The 13,731-nt window shown below is 37.8% G+C and overlaps 2 protein-coding genes and 1 pseudogene across 2 annotated transcripts; 2 read left to right on the top strand and 1 right to left on the bottom strand.

The window, feature by feature from the left end:
• The first annotated feature begins 62 nt into the window (after nt 1-62).
• LOC137743434 (putative disease resistance RPP13-like protein 1) lies at nt 63-1,421 on the top strand. Its single transcript, XM_068483324.1, has one exon. The coding sequence runs from the start codon at nt 63-65 to the stop codon at nt 1,419-1,421; it is 1,359 nt and encodes a 452-aa protein (XP_068339425.1).
• Nucleotides 1,422-1,526: 105 nt separating this feature from the next.
• LOC137743433 (putative disease resistance RPP13-like protein 1) lies at nt 1,527-3,432 on the top strand. The gene has a single exon (XM_068483323.1). It carries the CDS (start codon nt 1,527-1,529, stop codon nt 3,429-3,431), a length of 1,905 nt encoding a protein of 634 aa, XP_068339424.1. The 3' UTR covers nt 3,432.
• A 250-nt stretch (nt 3,433-3,682) lies between these two features.
• LOC137743161 (anthranilate synthase alpha subunit 2, chloroplastic-like) lies at nt 3,683-12,143 on the bottom strand (annotated as a pseudogene).
• Nucleotides 12,144-13,731: the final 1,588 nt, after the last annotated feature.

The following is a 13,731-nucleotide window of genomic DNA, read 5'->3' as shown; positions in this document are numbered from 1 at the left end:
TAGGTGTTATACATTCTCTTAACTCTGTCACAAAATTTCCATTTGCAAAGAAAAGATCAATCATGGCGTTGGCGGTGGTAGCTGGAGCCGCTCTCTCGGGTTTCTTCCAGCAAGTATTTGTGAAGTTGGATTCTCAGGAGATCAGGAACTTCATCAGAGGAAAGAAACTGACTGATGGGTTGCTGAAGAAGTTGAGGATCAAGTTGATGTCTGTTGGTGCTGTTTATGATGATGCCGAGCAAAAGCAATTACGTAACCCACATGTGAGGCTGTGGCTGCACGAGCTTAAAGAGGCAGTCCTTGATGCTGAGGACCTACTGGACGAGATCAAGACAGAAGCGTTGAGGCGGAAAATTGAAGCTGAATTTGTGAGCAGCACAAGCAAGATACAAGACCTCATCTCTGCTTCTTTTCATGCCTTTGATGAGTCTGTAGACAGCAAGATAGAGGAAATTCTTGAGAGGCTAAGCTTCATTGTAGAACAAAAAGATGCCCTTGATTTGAAAAGAGGTAGTAGACACAAAATCTCACAAACATTGCTTTCAACGTCTTTAGTAGAAGGCTCTGATGTGTATGGAAGAGATCATGAGAAGGAAACCATCATTCAATTGTTGCTATCAAATGATGTCACTTGTAGTAAGATTGGCATTATTCCCATTGTGGGCATGGGTGGGATCGGAAAGACCACCCTTGCTCAGCTCTTATACAATGATGACAGAGTGAAGCAGCATTTTGAGCTCCAGGCATGGGTTTGTGTTTCTGATGAATTTGACGTTGTTAAGATCACACAAACAATTTATGCATCAGTCACTTCACAAACCTGTGATACCACAGACCTACACCAGCTTCAAGTCAAACTCAAAGATGTTTTGGCGGGGAAGAAGTTTCTTTTTGTTCTTGATGATGTTTGGAACGAGAATTACAATATTTGGGATTCCTTAAAACGCCCCTTCGAGTCTGGAGCTGATGGAAGTAAGATCATTGTCACCGCAAGGAATGATGGCGTTGCATCTACGATGGGTACTATTCAAACCCACTATTTAAAGCACTTACTTGAGGAAGACTGTTGGTTTTTATTTGCAAAACATGCTTCCAAAGATGCAAGTGGTGTTGTAGATCCAAATCTTGAGGTAATTGGAAGACAAATTGTTAGCAAGTGTAAAGGCCTTCCTTTAGCTGCAAAATCTCTCGGCGGTCTCTTACGCTCTGAACCAAATGTGGAGGAATGGGAAAATATGCTAAAAAGTGACATATGGGAGTTGTCAGATGCAAAGATTGAAATTCTGCCGGCTCTATGGCTAAGCTACCAGTACTTGTCTCCAGTGTTGAAGCGTTGTTTTGCTTATTGTTCGATATTTCCCAAAGATTATGAATTTGACAAGTTCGAATTAATTTTGTTGTGGATGGCCGAAGATCTTTGACAACCCCAAAAGAAGACTAGGTTGGAAGATGTTGGAAAGAAATACTTTGATGATCTAATCTCACGGTCATTTTTTCAATACTCACCTTCAAATGATTGTTTCATCATGCATGATTTGATGCATGATTTGGCGACTTACGTATGTGGGGAATTTTGCATTAGATTGGAAGACCACGACTTCTCATTGGACGTTGTGAGCAAGGGTCGTCATTTTTCTTATATGCAATATTCATCTAATGTTGATTTTGAGAGATGTGACAATATTTATGAGGCTAAGTATCTGCGCACCTTCATTCTTGGCGATCTCTATTCATTGCCGACAATACGATTTGATCTCCTTGTAGTGCTACAGTGTTTACGAGTTCTCAAACTACATGGGCATTATATTAGGGAGTTGCCTGATTCAATTAGCAACTTGAAGCATCTACGGTACCTCAACTTGTGTGGGAGTCCAATAAGGAAATTACCAGACACGGTATGCAGTTTGTATAATTTACAAACGTTGTTTTTGTCAAATTGTACATGTCTAGCTGAGTTGCCCACCGATTTGAGAAGACTTATCAACTTGCGCCATCTTGATTTGAGACGTACAAAAATAAGAAAGATGCCCCCCCACATGGGCAAGTTGAAAGATCTCCAAACATTTGGAGGTGAGTTTGTCTTGAGCAAAGATGCCGGGGGAAACATTGATGAGTTAAAGGGGTTTCAGCATTTGAGTGGAAATCTTCATATTTCAGGGCTTCAAAATATCACACGTGCTGAGGATGCTTTGGAGGCCAAACTGAGGGACAAGAAGCTCAGTGAAATACGTTTGAAATGGGAAGGTGACATTATTGATTCTGAAAACGATAGCCGAGTGCTAGGCAACCTGCAGCCCAATACAAAACTAAAAGTACTGGCTATACAAGGATACGGAGGTACGAAGTTTCCAGGTTGGTTGGGAGATGAGTCTTTCTCTAATCTTGTCACTCTCCGACTTGAGACTTGTGGATATTGTTTCTCCCTGCCAACATTGGGGCAGCTACCGTCCCTGAAAAGGCTTGAAATTGATGGGTTGAATGGAGTTGAATCAGTGGGGTCTGAGTTTTATGGGGGAATTAAACCTGCATTTAAATCTCTGGAGTTTCTGAGTTTCCGCAGTATGCGGGAATGGCAAGAGTGGTGTTTCCCTAGAGGCAGACATTTTCCTAATCTTTGCGAGCTTAGTCTGGGGAATTGTCCCAAACTAACGGGGAAAATACCGTTAGACTACTTCCCAAGACTTGAGCGGCTAAGTTTGCAGAAAGTTAAAATCGTATGTTTTGTGGGTGGTGGAGTGTTGCTTGCGCCCAACTTGTGGTCAGTGCCAGAAGATATGCAAATCTCGCTCCCATCTCTTCAGTCTCTGTCCATAGAAGGGTGTAAAGAATTTAAATCATTTCCGGAAGAATCTAAATTCCCATCCCTCAAAAATTTGAAGATAAAGGAGTGCCCAGAATTTGTGGGTTTCCCCCATGGAGGAGGACTGCGAGTGCCCAACTTGAAGACGATGCAAATCAAAGAATGTAACAAATTCAGGTCACTGCCAGAGGAGATGCACGCTTCTCTCCCGTCCCTTCAGTATATGTCCATAGAAGAGTGTAAAGAATTTGTGGGTTTCCCCCTTGGAGGAGGACTGCAAGCGCCCAACTTGAAGATGATGCAATTCAACGAATGTAACAAATTCAGATCACTGCCAGAGGAGATGCAAATCTCTCTCCCGTCTCTCTCGTCTTTGTGTATATGGGATTGTCCAGAATTGGAATCATTTCCGGAAGGGGGATTGCCGTCTAAATTGCATTACCTCATTATCTGGAATTGTAAAAAACTGATGGCAAACCGTATGCGGTGGGGTCTACAAACACTCACCTCTCTCAAATTCTTGGATGTCAGCTTCTCAGAATGTGAAGAAGAAGAAATTGTCGAATCATTTCCAGAAGAGGGGCTGCTGCCAACCACTCTCACTTCTCGACAGTTTGTTGTATCGAACTAGTCCTCGGGGAAAAAGGATTCAAACGCTTGGGTTGTAAAATATGGATGATGAATTTTGTTTCTGTGGAACTGTGAATCAATGATCATGCATGAATGTTGTAAGACTAGAGTATCAAAAACCCTCTGTTTACTAATCAATCTCAACAGGACTAAATTCGACTTATTTAATTAGTATTGCAAGATGATATTATCTATTAATCATTCTCTGATCAAATGATTACCATTTCGTCATGCCCTCAGGGATGCACAGAGCTACAAAGGTTTCAAGTTGCTTCGCATGTGTAGGTCTGGACCACGTCTAGTCACTTCTAGCTTATCGATCAGTCCATGGCTTTCACCTGCATTGCAGTAAATGAGGAAACTCGAAAATCCTAAGCGAGTCCATATTAGATAGATTAGGAAATCACAACATCGTGTTCCATATATCAACCAATAGTGGTGTAATAAGCGGATTCCTAACTGATTAGGTTAATCCTCAAGGTTTGAACTTGCAGGATTATACAGGTTAATTAAGTCTAGGATCAATTTAGCTAACTGTTAAGAAATAAAACAAGAATGCCAACAAAAAATGGAAAAGGGCTCATGAAGAAAACCTTTGGTGCTCCACTGACAGTCCCAACTGGCAACGCAGTATGCAGAACATCCCAGCTAGTTAAATCATCAAGTAACTCTCCAGTGACCTACAATTACATTGAACTTTCATCCCTTAATTCAATTAGTGGTTGAGTACGTCACACTGATGAAAATAGATATAGACCCCATGAGGAAAAATTCTGAAACTAATGTCGATGTATCATCAATCGTTATAGATATTACTTTACTTATTATGTGTATTACCAAAAGGAGATACTTACTGTTGAATTTATGTGCTTGACATGGGAATAACGCTCAATGTTCATAAGCTTCTCAAGCTTGACAGAACCAGGTTTTGAGACCTGCATGAGCAAATTATTAATCGCGTTATTATGGCCACAATATACTTAAGAAAAAACAGATCATGATTAAAATCTTCTAAATATAAGAAACAGTAGTCACGTAAGCCAAGAACAGACAAGGCACCAAGTGTAAACTTATTAAGCTAATGCTGAAAGATACATAATGAAATATTTTTACCTGCCATAGATTGAAAATAGATACCGGGGAGAATAATATTTAGCATATGCATGGTATTACGCTATCGAGAATAAAATTCAACATACAGTAATAATCATACAAATAGGTGAAAGGAAAGATTATAAACCTTCCCGACATGATTCCTCCCCAAGTCTACAAGCATAATATGCTCTGCACATTGCTTTTCATCATTCAAAAGCTGCTTTTCCAGCAATAAATCTTCTTTAGGTGTTTTCCCTCTTCTAACAGTCCCAGCAAGAGGCCGGTTGGTGATCGTTTGCTATTAACAAAAATAAGAAACACACAGCTCAGCAATTTGGCTAATGAAGATTACAACACTATAGTAGGAAAACAAAAGGGACCAAAGAAAACATAAAACGTAGGACATCTTGTAGGAGCTAGCAACAGAATAAGACGAACGCTCAGATGTTAAAAAATTTTGGACTTCCTTTACTTACCTTCTTCACACGTGTCAGAATTTCCGGACTTGAAGCAACCAGAACACAGCCTCTAGCCTGATCATGGAAGTATATACTCCTACAATCTCAAAATTACAAGGTGAACAAGCAGATTGGAATTTGGAACCAATGACTCAATGAAAACGAGGCAAACCTGTAAATAAGTCATATACGGACTTGGATTAACTATCCTCAATGCTCGGTAAATTTCAAATGGGTCTGCAAATGTTCGCCTCTCAAAACGCTGGCTTAATACAATCTGAAATATATCCCCAGCTAGAATGTGTTCTTCAGCTTCCAAAACTGCCTCCTTATATTCCTCATGTTAACTACATTGTAATGTTTGGAAATTGAAAGAAAATCAAGAAGGAAGATGAAGAGAAGACAGAGAGTTTTACAGAGAGATAGATTTAGAGAGAGAAATATGTTTTTGTATTAATTGATAGAATGAAGGTTACACAACTGTTTTTATAAGGGAGAGCCTAACTACTCTAACCAACTTACTAACTGTATTGCTAACTTGTATTCTTAATACTCCCCCTCAATCTCAACTGGGGAAACCCAGTTTGAGATTGGAAGAACATCTACAATCACTGAACACAATGTTGAACCATCTGCAATCTTCCAAGAACAGCCTCTTATAAAATTGTAACACACCCTCAGGCCGGTTATAACAACTTCTTGCGGGATTACCCTTCGTGGGATTTACCGTCAACAACTTCATTTAACATTGGCTTCGGCCTTTAAACAGACAAATAACAAACTATAGTGTGGCATTGGCCTTAACTATAGCACCACGGGATCGCCCTTTGTGGATTTTACCAAAAATACAACTACTCTTAACAGTGGCATCGGCCTTCACAATTTCAACAACAGAAAATCAACATCAATGTAGGATTACCCTTCGTGGGATTTACCTACTTACATCACGGAATTACCCTTCGTGGGATTTACCGTTTACAACTTCATCAAACTTCATCGTATAACCGGACTTACTGTAGATTCATGCTAACAATTGAGTTGGTTAGACTCGACATTATAGGCTGTAATAAGGAAAATACTGCACCACTCCTCAGTTAGCTGCTGAACAATCTTCTTAGACAGTACATTTCTGAATTTTGACACAAACCATAATCGGAACAACCACAAAATTGTACATACCAGAATGCAAGAATTCACACGCATTTTTCCAAATATATCAAGAGTTGCAGAAAGATAAAACCCAATAACCTTGCAGACTATCAGTGAAGCAGAGAAAGAACTTCTCGAAAATTCTGAGCTTGGCATTCAATGCAGAGATCCATGATATGATTCTTGCAAATGGCACAGTTATCAACCACAATATCCCAAGCCCAGAGAGCAACAGCATTCCACTTCTTGATCTCGAATCGCTTGGGCTTCTTGGTCGAAGAAGGACCTGCACTGCTCGAACCCTCGCCTGCGGGAATCATCGGAACATCTGAGTCCAGTGGTGCCATTGCTTCACGAAAGGGTTGCGATTGTCAGCGGCAACGAAGCTTTTCTTCTCTCGCTGTAGAAATAATCGGAGAGTGTTTTTTTTTTTTTTTTTTTTTTTTCGCCGAAAGACGAGCCAATGAGACCAGAGAAGTTCTCAAATCGATGGCCAAAAAAAAAAAACATGTATAGTCTGAGTACACAAACATTGCAGCATGTATGTTGCCACACTTCGCAGATGTCACATGTCACCATCCTCTGATTATTTGAGCTTGATTCTACAATCTCGAACCATGACTGCGGAGGTTCTCTCACAGCCCAACGACATCAAGAAGTCGAGAATCCGACCCTTACAACTCCGGCTTTGACCAAATCGTTGACGTCACTGACAACCTACTCATCGCCAACCGCCAAAACCCACCTGACTGGTACACCGTTCTTCAAAAATCTCGACCCAGATCCGCAATCCCAGCAAGAAATTGAACCAAAACCAAATCTTTAAGCCTCCACAATTAACAATTCTTCAAGAAACCGACGAGCAAACTAGTTGACGATGACAATCGGCCTTGGAATTCATCAAACATAAAGAAATTCTCACTGACACAATTCAACAAACAGGTAGAATGCACAGACCTTTACTTTACTGAAACCCCATAATTCTAGAACCAAGAAACTCCACCAAGAACCAATCAACTACAAATCAAGCGATGGAAGAACGAAAGATCACCAAGGATCCGACCAACCCTTTTTCGCAGTTGAGATCTCTAGGGTGTCTTGCGAGGAGAAATCCGAGCTCCTTCTGTGTCTTTCAGTCGGTCGACGCCGTCGCCGTTAGAGCTACAATCAGCGGTGCCATGGAGCAGCAGAGCAATCAGAGGACTGCCCAGCAACAAGACGAGCTCCAAGAAATGCACCAAGTGAAAAGGACAATACATAGAGAACAGTTCCAGGGACAGAAACCCAGTTGCCCTACGCAGAATCCAAATTCTTCAACAAAGAACACGGTCATGGCGAACGAGAAAGTGAACAGGAAGCTGAACGGAGAAGGAAAGGAAGAAAGAGCACTTGTATTACGAATAAGGAAATACGCGGAAACGAAAGAAAGTAATGAAGAAAGGTAGAAGAGGAATCGACCACCAAGATCCATGGCGGGAGCCTTGGTGGCTCTGATACCATGTTAACTACATTGTAATGTTTGGAAATTGAAAGAAAATCAAGAAGGAAGATGAAGAGAAGACAGAGAGTTTTACAGAGAGATAGATTTAGAGAGAGAAATATGCTTTTGTATTAATTGATAGAATGAAGGTTACACAACTGTTTTTATAAGGGAGAGCCTAACTACTCTAACCAACTTACTAACTGTATTGCTAACTTGTATTCTTAATACCTCACTTGTCAAGCTTGAGTCCTCCAATTTAGTACCAAAGAGTTGAGTGATGAACTCTATTGAACCTGCAGGCAGCCTCGGGCTGAAATTGACAGTTGATACATTCTTACATCAACCTTCAGTGTTCTTTTTTTCTAAAAAAAAAAGTAATTAACAAGTATGGAGAACTAAGTCCTCCAGCCCTGAGGCGGCCTCGAGTTGAAATTGACTGTTGATTAATCTTATCCCATTCAATTTTACGTATGCATACATTTATGATTAAAACTGGTATTAAAGAGGGAGGGATGAGTAGAATATAAGAGAGGAATAGAAACTCAACAAAATAAAAAATATATATGGAAAAGAAATGTGAAAGAAAGGAGTTGATTACTCACGTGATAATGTCATGAACTCTAGATACCAATGTTTCCAATCTATTTATTCCATCACTGAAGGCCTCCTCAACAGAAGAATATTGATCTAATTGCACCCAGTGAATTACATGTGCTTTCTATAGTAGACGAAATTGAAAAATAGAAATGGTTATAGTCACAAAATGTTTCCAATCTATTTACGAGTTAGTTTTGTTAATGAACCACATTTAAGGAGAAGTGGTTTACTTTGAACTGAGAGGATTAAGATATATGAGTACTACTAAAGAATTTAAAGCATGTTATTTGTGTACTTATCATACCACAAAATGCTTCTGGAAGTTCATCAAGAAGTTGGGGTGTCCATCCCTCCATGATTCTCCGAGGAACAGTCATTGGATCCTCCACGATCTCCATAATGGTAACCATGTTCTCCTTAGCCACGATTTCAATGGATGGTTGGGCACCAATAACACTGTACCGGCCCTAACAAATGATTGACACCAAAAATTTGTAAGTGATTAATCTATCTATCTATCTATCTATATATATAAAGTGAGAAGGACAAAATGGTGAAACATTCCGAAATGCCAAGAATGTCCTCACTTCACACACAAAGCTAACGTATAACTGCTCATAGAAATAGGGTCAAAACGATAATATCACAACATTCATAAATTATCCACAAAAAGCGGAATGCTCCTCATATGTGCCTATCTTAACCATGAACATTCTGGACTATCGGATGAAAACACCCACACTTTAAAATTCATTGTCACCCCTTAGATTGATCTTCTTATACTACTACATTGCACTCTAATCTTTTCACCATAAAAAAACACAAAAATAATATAAAAATAAAAAATAAAAGTAAACCACTCTAGATGGAATCGAAACTCTCCACACTTCCACTCAAAATAGCAGTTGCAGCAGTTTCCAATAATGGAGAAGTAACCGCCATTTACCGCACGTTCTAAAGATCTAAAATCATCACTTAACCCCCACAACATATACAAAAAGTAAACAAAAACTCACTTTCGTTTTCTGCACAGACTCATCTCCCCCGAGTGGTTTTTCGAAGTTTTTTCTGAATTTCATCAGATCTCTCCCATCGGTTAGAATCATCTTACATTGGTACGACTTACTCTTTCTCCAAAGTGAATTTCAGTTTCGTTGGATTCTATTTAGTTGCCAATAGTCATCTCACACTAGTACGAATTATATACTGGTTTTTGGTTTAATATGTTTTGAATCTTATCCTACAGCCTGTAGTTTTACCAGATCATTCTATTTGTGCATATCCCAACAACCCAACCACAACCCATATTTTCTTTTCCTTTTCTACATAGATTTTGGCTCTCTGAGTATTTTCTTAGTTTCCAATGGCTTGAAGCTCTTCAAGGTTCATCAAGCGTGTGACTTTGGGAGATGGGGCCGTGGGGAAGGCCTATATGCTTATTTGCTACACCAGCAACAAGTTCCCCATTGTATGTTCTTCTTTTCTGCCAAAAAGAATTTGACTAATTTGTGTGACCTTTGGGTTTTTTGGATTACTTTATGTGGTTGTGTATCTGGGTTGACTTATTTTTTCACACACTCAATTGAGTTTTTTTTTCTTTTTGGTTTCTTGGCTATGTGCTTCTGGTTCTGGAATTGGGTCTCTTTATATTTTGTAAATCTATAAAGTAATATTTACCAATTTGGCTGTGTGCTTCTAATTTTGGTATAGGTCTCTTTATTTTCTTATCTTTGTGCTTCTGATTCAGGTACCACTTAAACTAATATTCTCAAAGTTAAGTTTTTAGTTTGTTTGTTATATTCTCGAAGGCTCCTAATTTCTGAGTTTGGTTGCGAATAGTTTTCCAATTGGCAAGAAATGACATTCTGGAAGTGCAAATGATGCTTGGGATTGAAGGGACACGAGTCTGCATACTATGTAACAACATGGGATGAACATAGACTGCCGGCACATGATCTGCGTCAGGGATGTGATGAAATACATGGGGCAATGGGTTGGACAGATGTGATTCGAAGCAAATAAAATGGGGAAGAGTGTGAGTCATTGGCGTTGTTCGAGTAGGTGGTGGATCATCTGTTCATATGGTTGTGCAAATAGGAGAGTTGACGCAGTTAGAGGAGTGAGTGAGTACATAATTATGGGTGTGCCAATTCAGGTTAGGCATAGAATGTTCAACATTAAAGAGGGAAGATTTTCTGGTACTGGAGCTCATGATTCATGGAATTGCAGTATGGGCTAGGCTGTGCAGTTCCAATTGCTTGAGTTGAAGAGAGAATGATGAAATTATGATTTTGTAGAACATCTTACTTCTGTTTTTTGGTAATTTGATTTTTTTTTTTTTTTTTTTTTTTTTTTTACATTCTTTTCTTAGGCAGTTTAAGGATTTGTCTGATAACCAGTTCGTTTTTCTATTTTTAGTTCACATTTTTTTTATGTTTTTTTTTTAACAAACAGTAGGGTGGACTTGGTTTGAAGTTTGATTTCTTTCTAACCAAAAATTTGTTTACTACTAGCCCTTGGTGATAGGATACGACCACTTCTTCTTCAATGTCATCGTCGAATAAGGTCCAAGGTGACCATGGTGTGCAGATTACTAGACTCTGACACGATGACGAGTGGGATTAAGATAAGAGAGGGTCAAGTATAACAAGAACCTGGGCATTGTACTCTATATACCAATTGTAATTAGGGATTTAATTACCACAGACTAACACGTTAGTTTTTAATAGCAAATGTTTAAGAGTTTTCTTCATATTTGTGCGGAAGAATAATGTTAGATAGACTAATTTTTAAATTAAATATGCAAATTAATTGATGTGTCACCAATAGGAAATAAGCACGTTAATCAATGCTCAGTTAATATTCCAATTGTCAACAACCATGTCATATGTTTGCCTAAGTTCCAATAAAAAATAAGCATGTGAGCGAGTACGCATGCATGTCATCACGTAGCGTAGTCATCTTATTATGCCTAGGAGAGCGACTTAAATAAGAATATGTGTGCCATCACGTAGCGTTCATGTTCACTAGCCTTTCCGTAGGGGTTCACGCGCATGTGAGAGGCCTTTTTAATCACGGGCGCTACACACCACTTAAAATATGTTGTGTTAGTTATTTTTATATAAGTCGTTCTCCTAGGCATAATAATGAGATCCTATTCATTTTCAGTAATCACTTTAGAAATATAAGAATATCCAAAGTAACATATCTTTGGGGCACACAGCGCCTGTGATACAAAAATGCCTCTCGCATGTGCGTGAGCGCTTGCGGAGAGGCTAGTTATTGTCTAAAGTCAGATGCAAACAAATACAAATGATACAAGGGGCTGAGGACACTTACAACATTGGAGTCGTTGGAACCCGGCTCAACTGACTCAAACAGAAAACTTGGAGCATCTCTATCATCCTCCTTAACCAGACACCGGTAAGCAAGGACAGGAGTTAGATGATCCGAGAATATGCTCTGAGACAGAGGAATTAAATTCCCCTTCTCCGAGGCTTCCACAAACTTCTCTGATTCGTCGGCTGCAGTAAAATCAATCGTACAAATCAAAACTCGCATTAGTATAACCAATTCAGTTCCTTACAAACAGACATTGCCTGACAGAATCAAATTTGAATTCTACAATTTGGGCAGATTATAATCATATAATGACCACCACTCTCATTGTTCCGCTAATCGAACCGAAATTAGCATTTTACAATGTAAATCAAAACACAATTAACTAAAAACCCAGAAATTCATTTTCTTTATTTTCTTCCAGCAAAACAGTCATAGATACTCAAATGTCAATGGCTAATACTCAATTATCCCCCAAAGTTCTACATTTTCTCGGAAACCAAACACATCCCAGAAAGCAAATGTAGTTTAATCAACTGCTCCAGAAGAAAAATTGAAACGAGCAACAAAAAAAATTACAAAGGTCGGGAAGAAAAAAAGACAATGCGAGGATGAAAATTAAAGGAATCAATGACGCATTTACTAATCGTAATCAAATTGAGAGGAATTGAATTTAGGAGGAATTGAAATGAAGTGGAATCAGAGTCAGAATCCTGTTGAAGTTGTTTACTAAAATTGTCTGGAATCGGAGTAGAATGATGTTGAGTCCATATAAGTTGTTTACTAATTCACTTCAATCAAAATGAAAATTAGGTTGATTACTATATTGCCCTTACATAAATAAAGTATTTTCATACTAATTAATTTAATTAAATTCTTAATTAAATTTATATAATAAAATTCATCTATATAAAGCATATATAAAGACTTATTATATTAACACCCCATAAATTATTGAATAAACCTCACATATTTAATACATCCCACATTTGTTTTCTCAATTAAAAATTATCTTAATATACCCCACTTACTTCCCCATAATACCCTCACACCCCACATTCTTAATATACATCTTACATTTTTTATATGCACCCCATATTTTCCATAGACCCCACATTTTTCAAATTTTATAAAGCTTTTAATTTGGACAAATAATGCTGACTAAAATTTTGACAAAAGATACCACCTGGGATTTAAAGCATATGTGGGTTGTTTTCAATTCCATCATTAAAACTCATGTCGTTTTGTTTTTAATATTTGGTGGTAATTTTAGGTGTTTAATTCTTCATGTAATCCTTATGATCCCTAAAAGATGAATACGAACATAGAAGCTTGAATAACGCATCAAAAGCAAGATTAAATAATTATCGATGTCGTCAAAATCACTAAAACAATAAATAATATGAAGTCTGACCTCATGTGAAGCTTCTGAAACATCGATTTCATGTTTCATTCATCAAAAATAATTTTCTCAATCAACATGTTTGTAGTTTCATTGGTTAGGGTTTTGTTTAAAAATGGAGGATCAGAGGGGTTTTGATGGTTGAAGAAGATAAATAATACGTAAAAAGTGAATTAGGGTGTATATAGATATATATTTTTTTAACCTAATAAGGTCAAAATTGCCATTGCATAGTAGGATAATTAAGTTATTTAATATTCAATTTTAATGTGGGGGTACATTCAACATTTTGTGGGGTGCTAATATAAAAAGCCTATATAAATAGGTTTTATTTATTAATTAAAAGATGATAAGAATGATGTTGAGTCCATATAAGTTGTTTACTAATTCACTTCAATCGGAATGAAAACTAAGTTGATGACTAAATTTCCCTTACATAAATAAATTATTTTCATACTAATTAATTAAATTAAATTCTTAATTAAATTTATATAATAAAATTATCTATATAAAAATATATAAATAGGTTTTTTTTATTTATTAAAAATGACATAATGAGTGTCAAATGAAGGGCAATGTTGGGATAATAAGAAACAAGTGAGGGCATAATAGGAATAAAAGATGCATTCCTGATTCCCTTACCCTCAGGGAATTCAAATACCTCACAAAACTAGAGAATCTCGTTCCTCCAATTTCAGGAATTGGATTCCTTGTTTTGTGTGGGCTCTATCACTTTTTTTATTCCTTAATATTTTGTAAATACCCAAATACTCTGTAA

The sequence above is a fragment of the Pyrus communis genome, chromosome 8 (genome assembly GCF_963583255.1).
Source record: "Pyrus communis chromosome 8, drPyrComm1.1, whole genome shotgun sequence".
NCBI lineage: Eukaryota > Viridiplantae > Streptophyta > Magnoliopsida > Rosales > Rosaceae > Pyrus > Pyrus communis.
The sequence above is the reverse complement of the archived record's forward strand: the minus strand, read 5'-3'. Positions and strand labels throughout refer to the sequence as shown.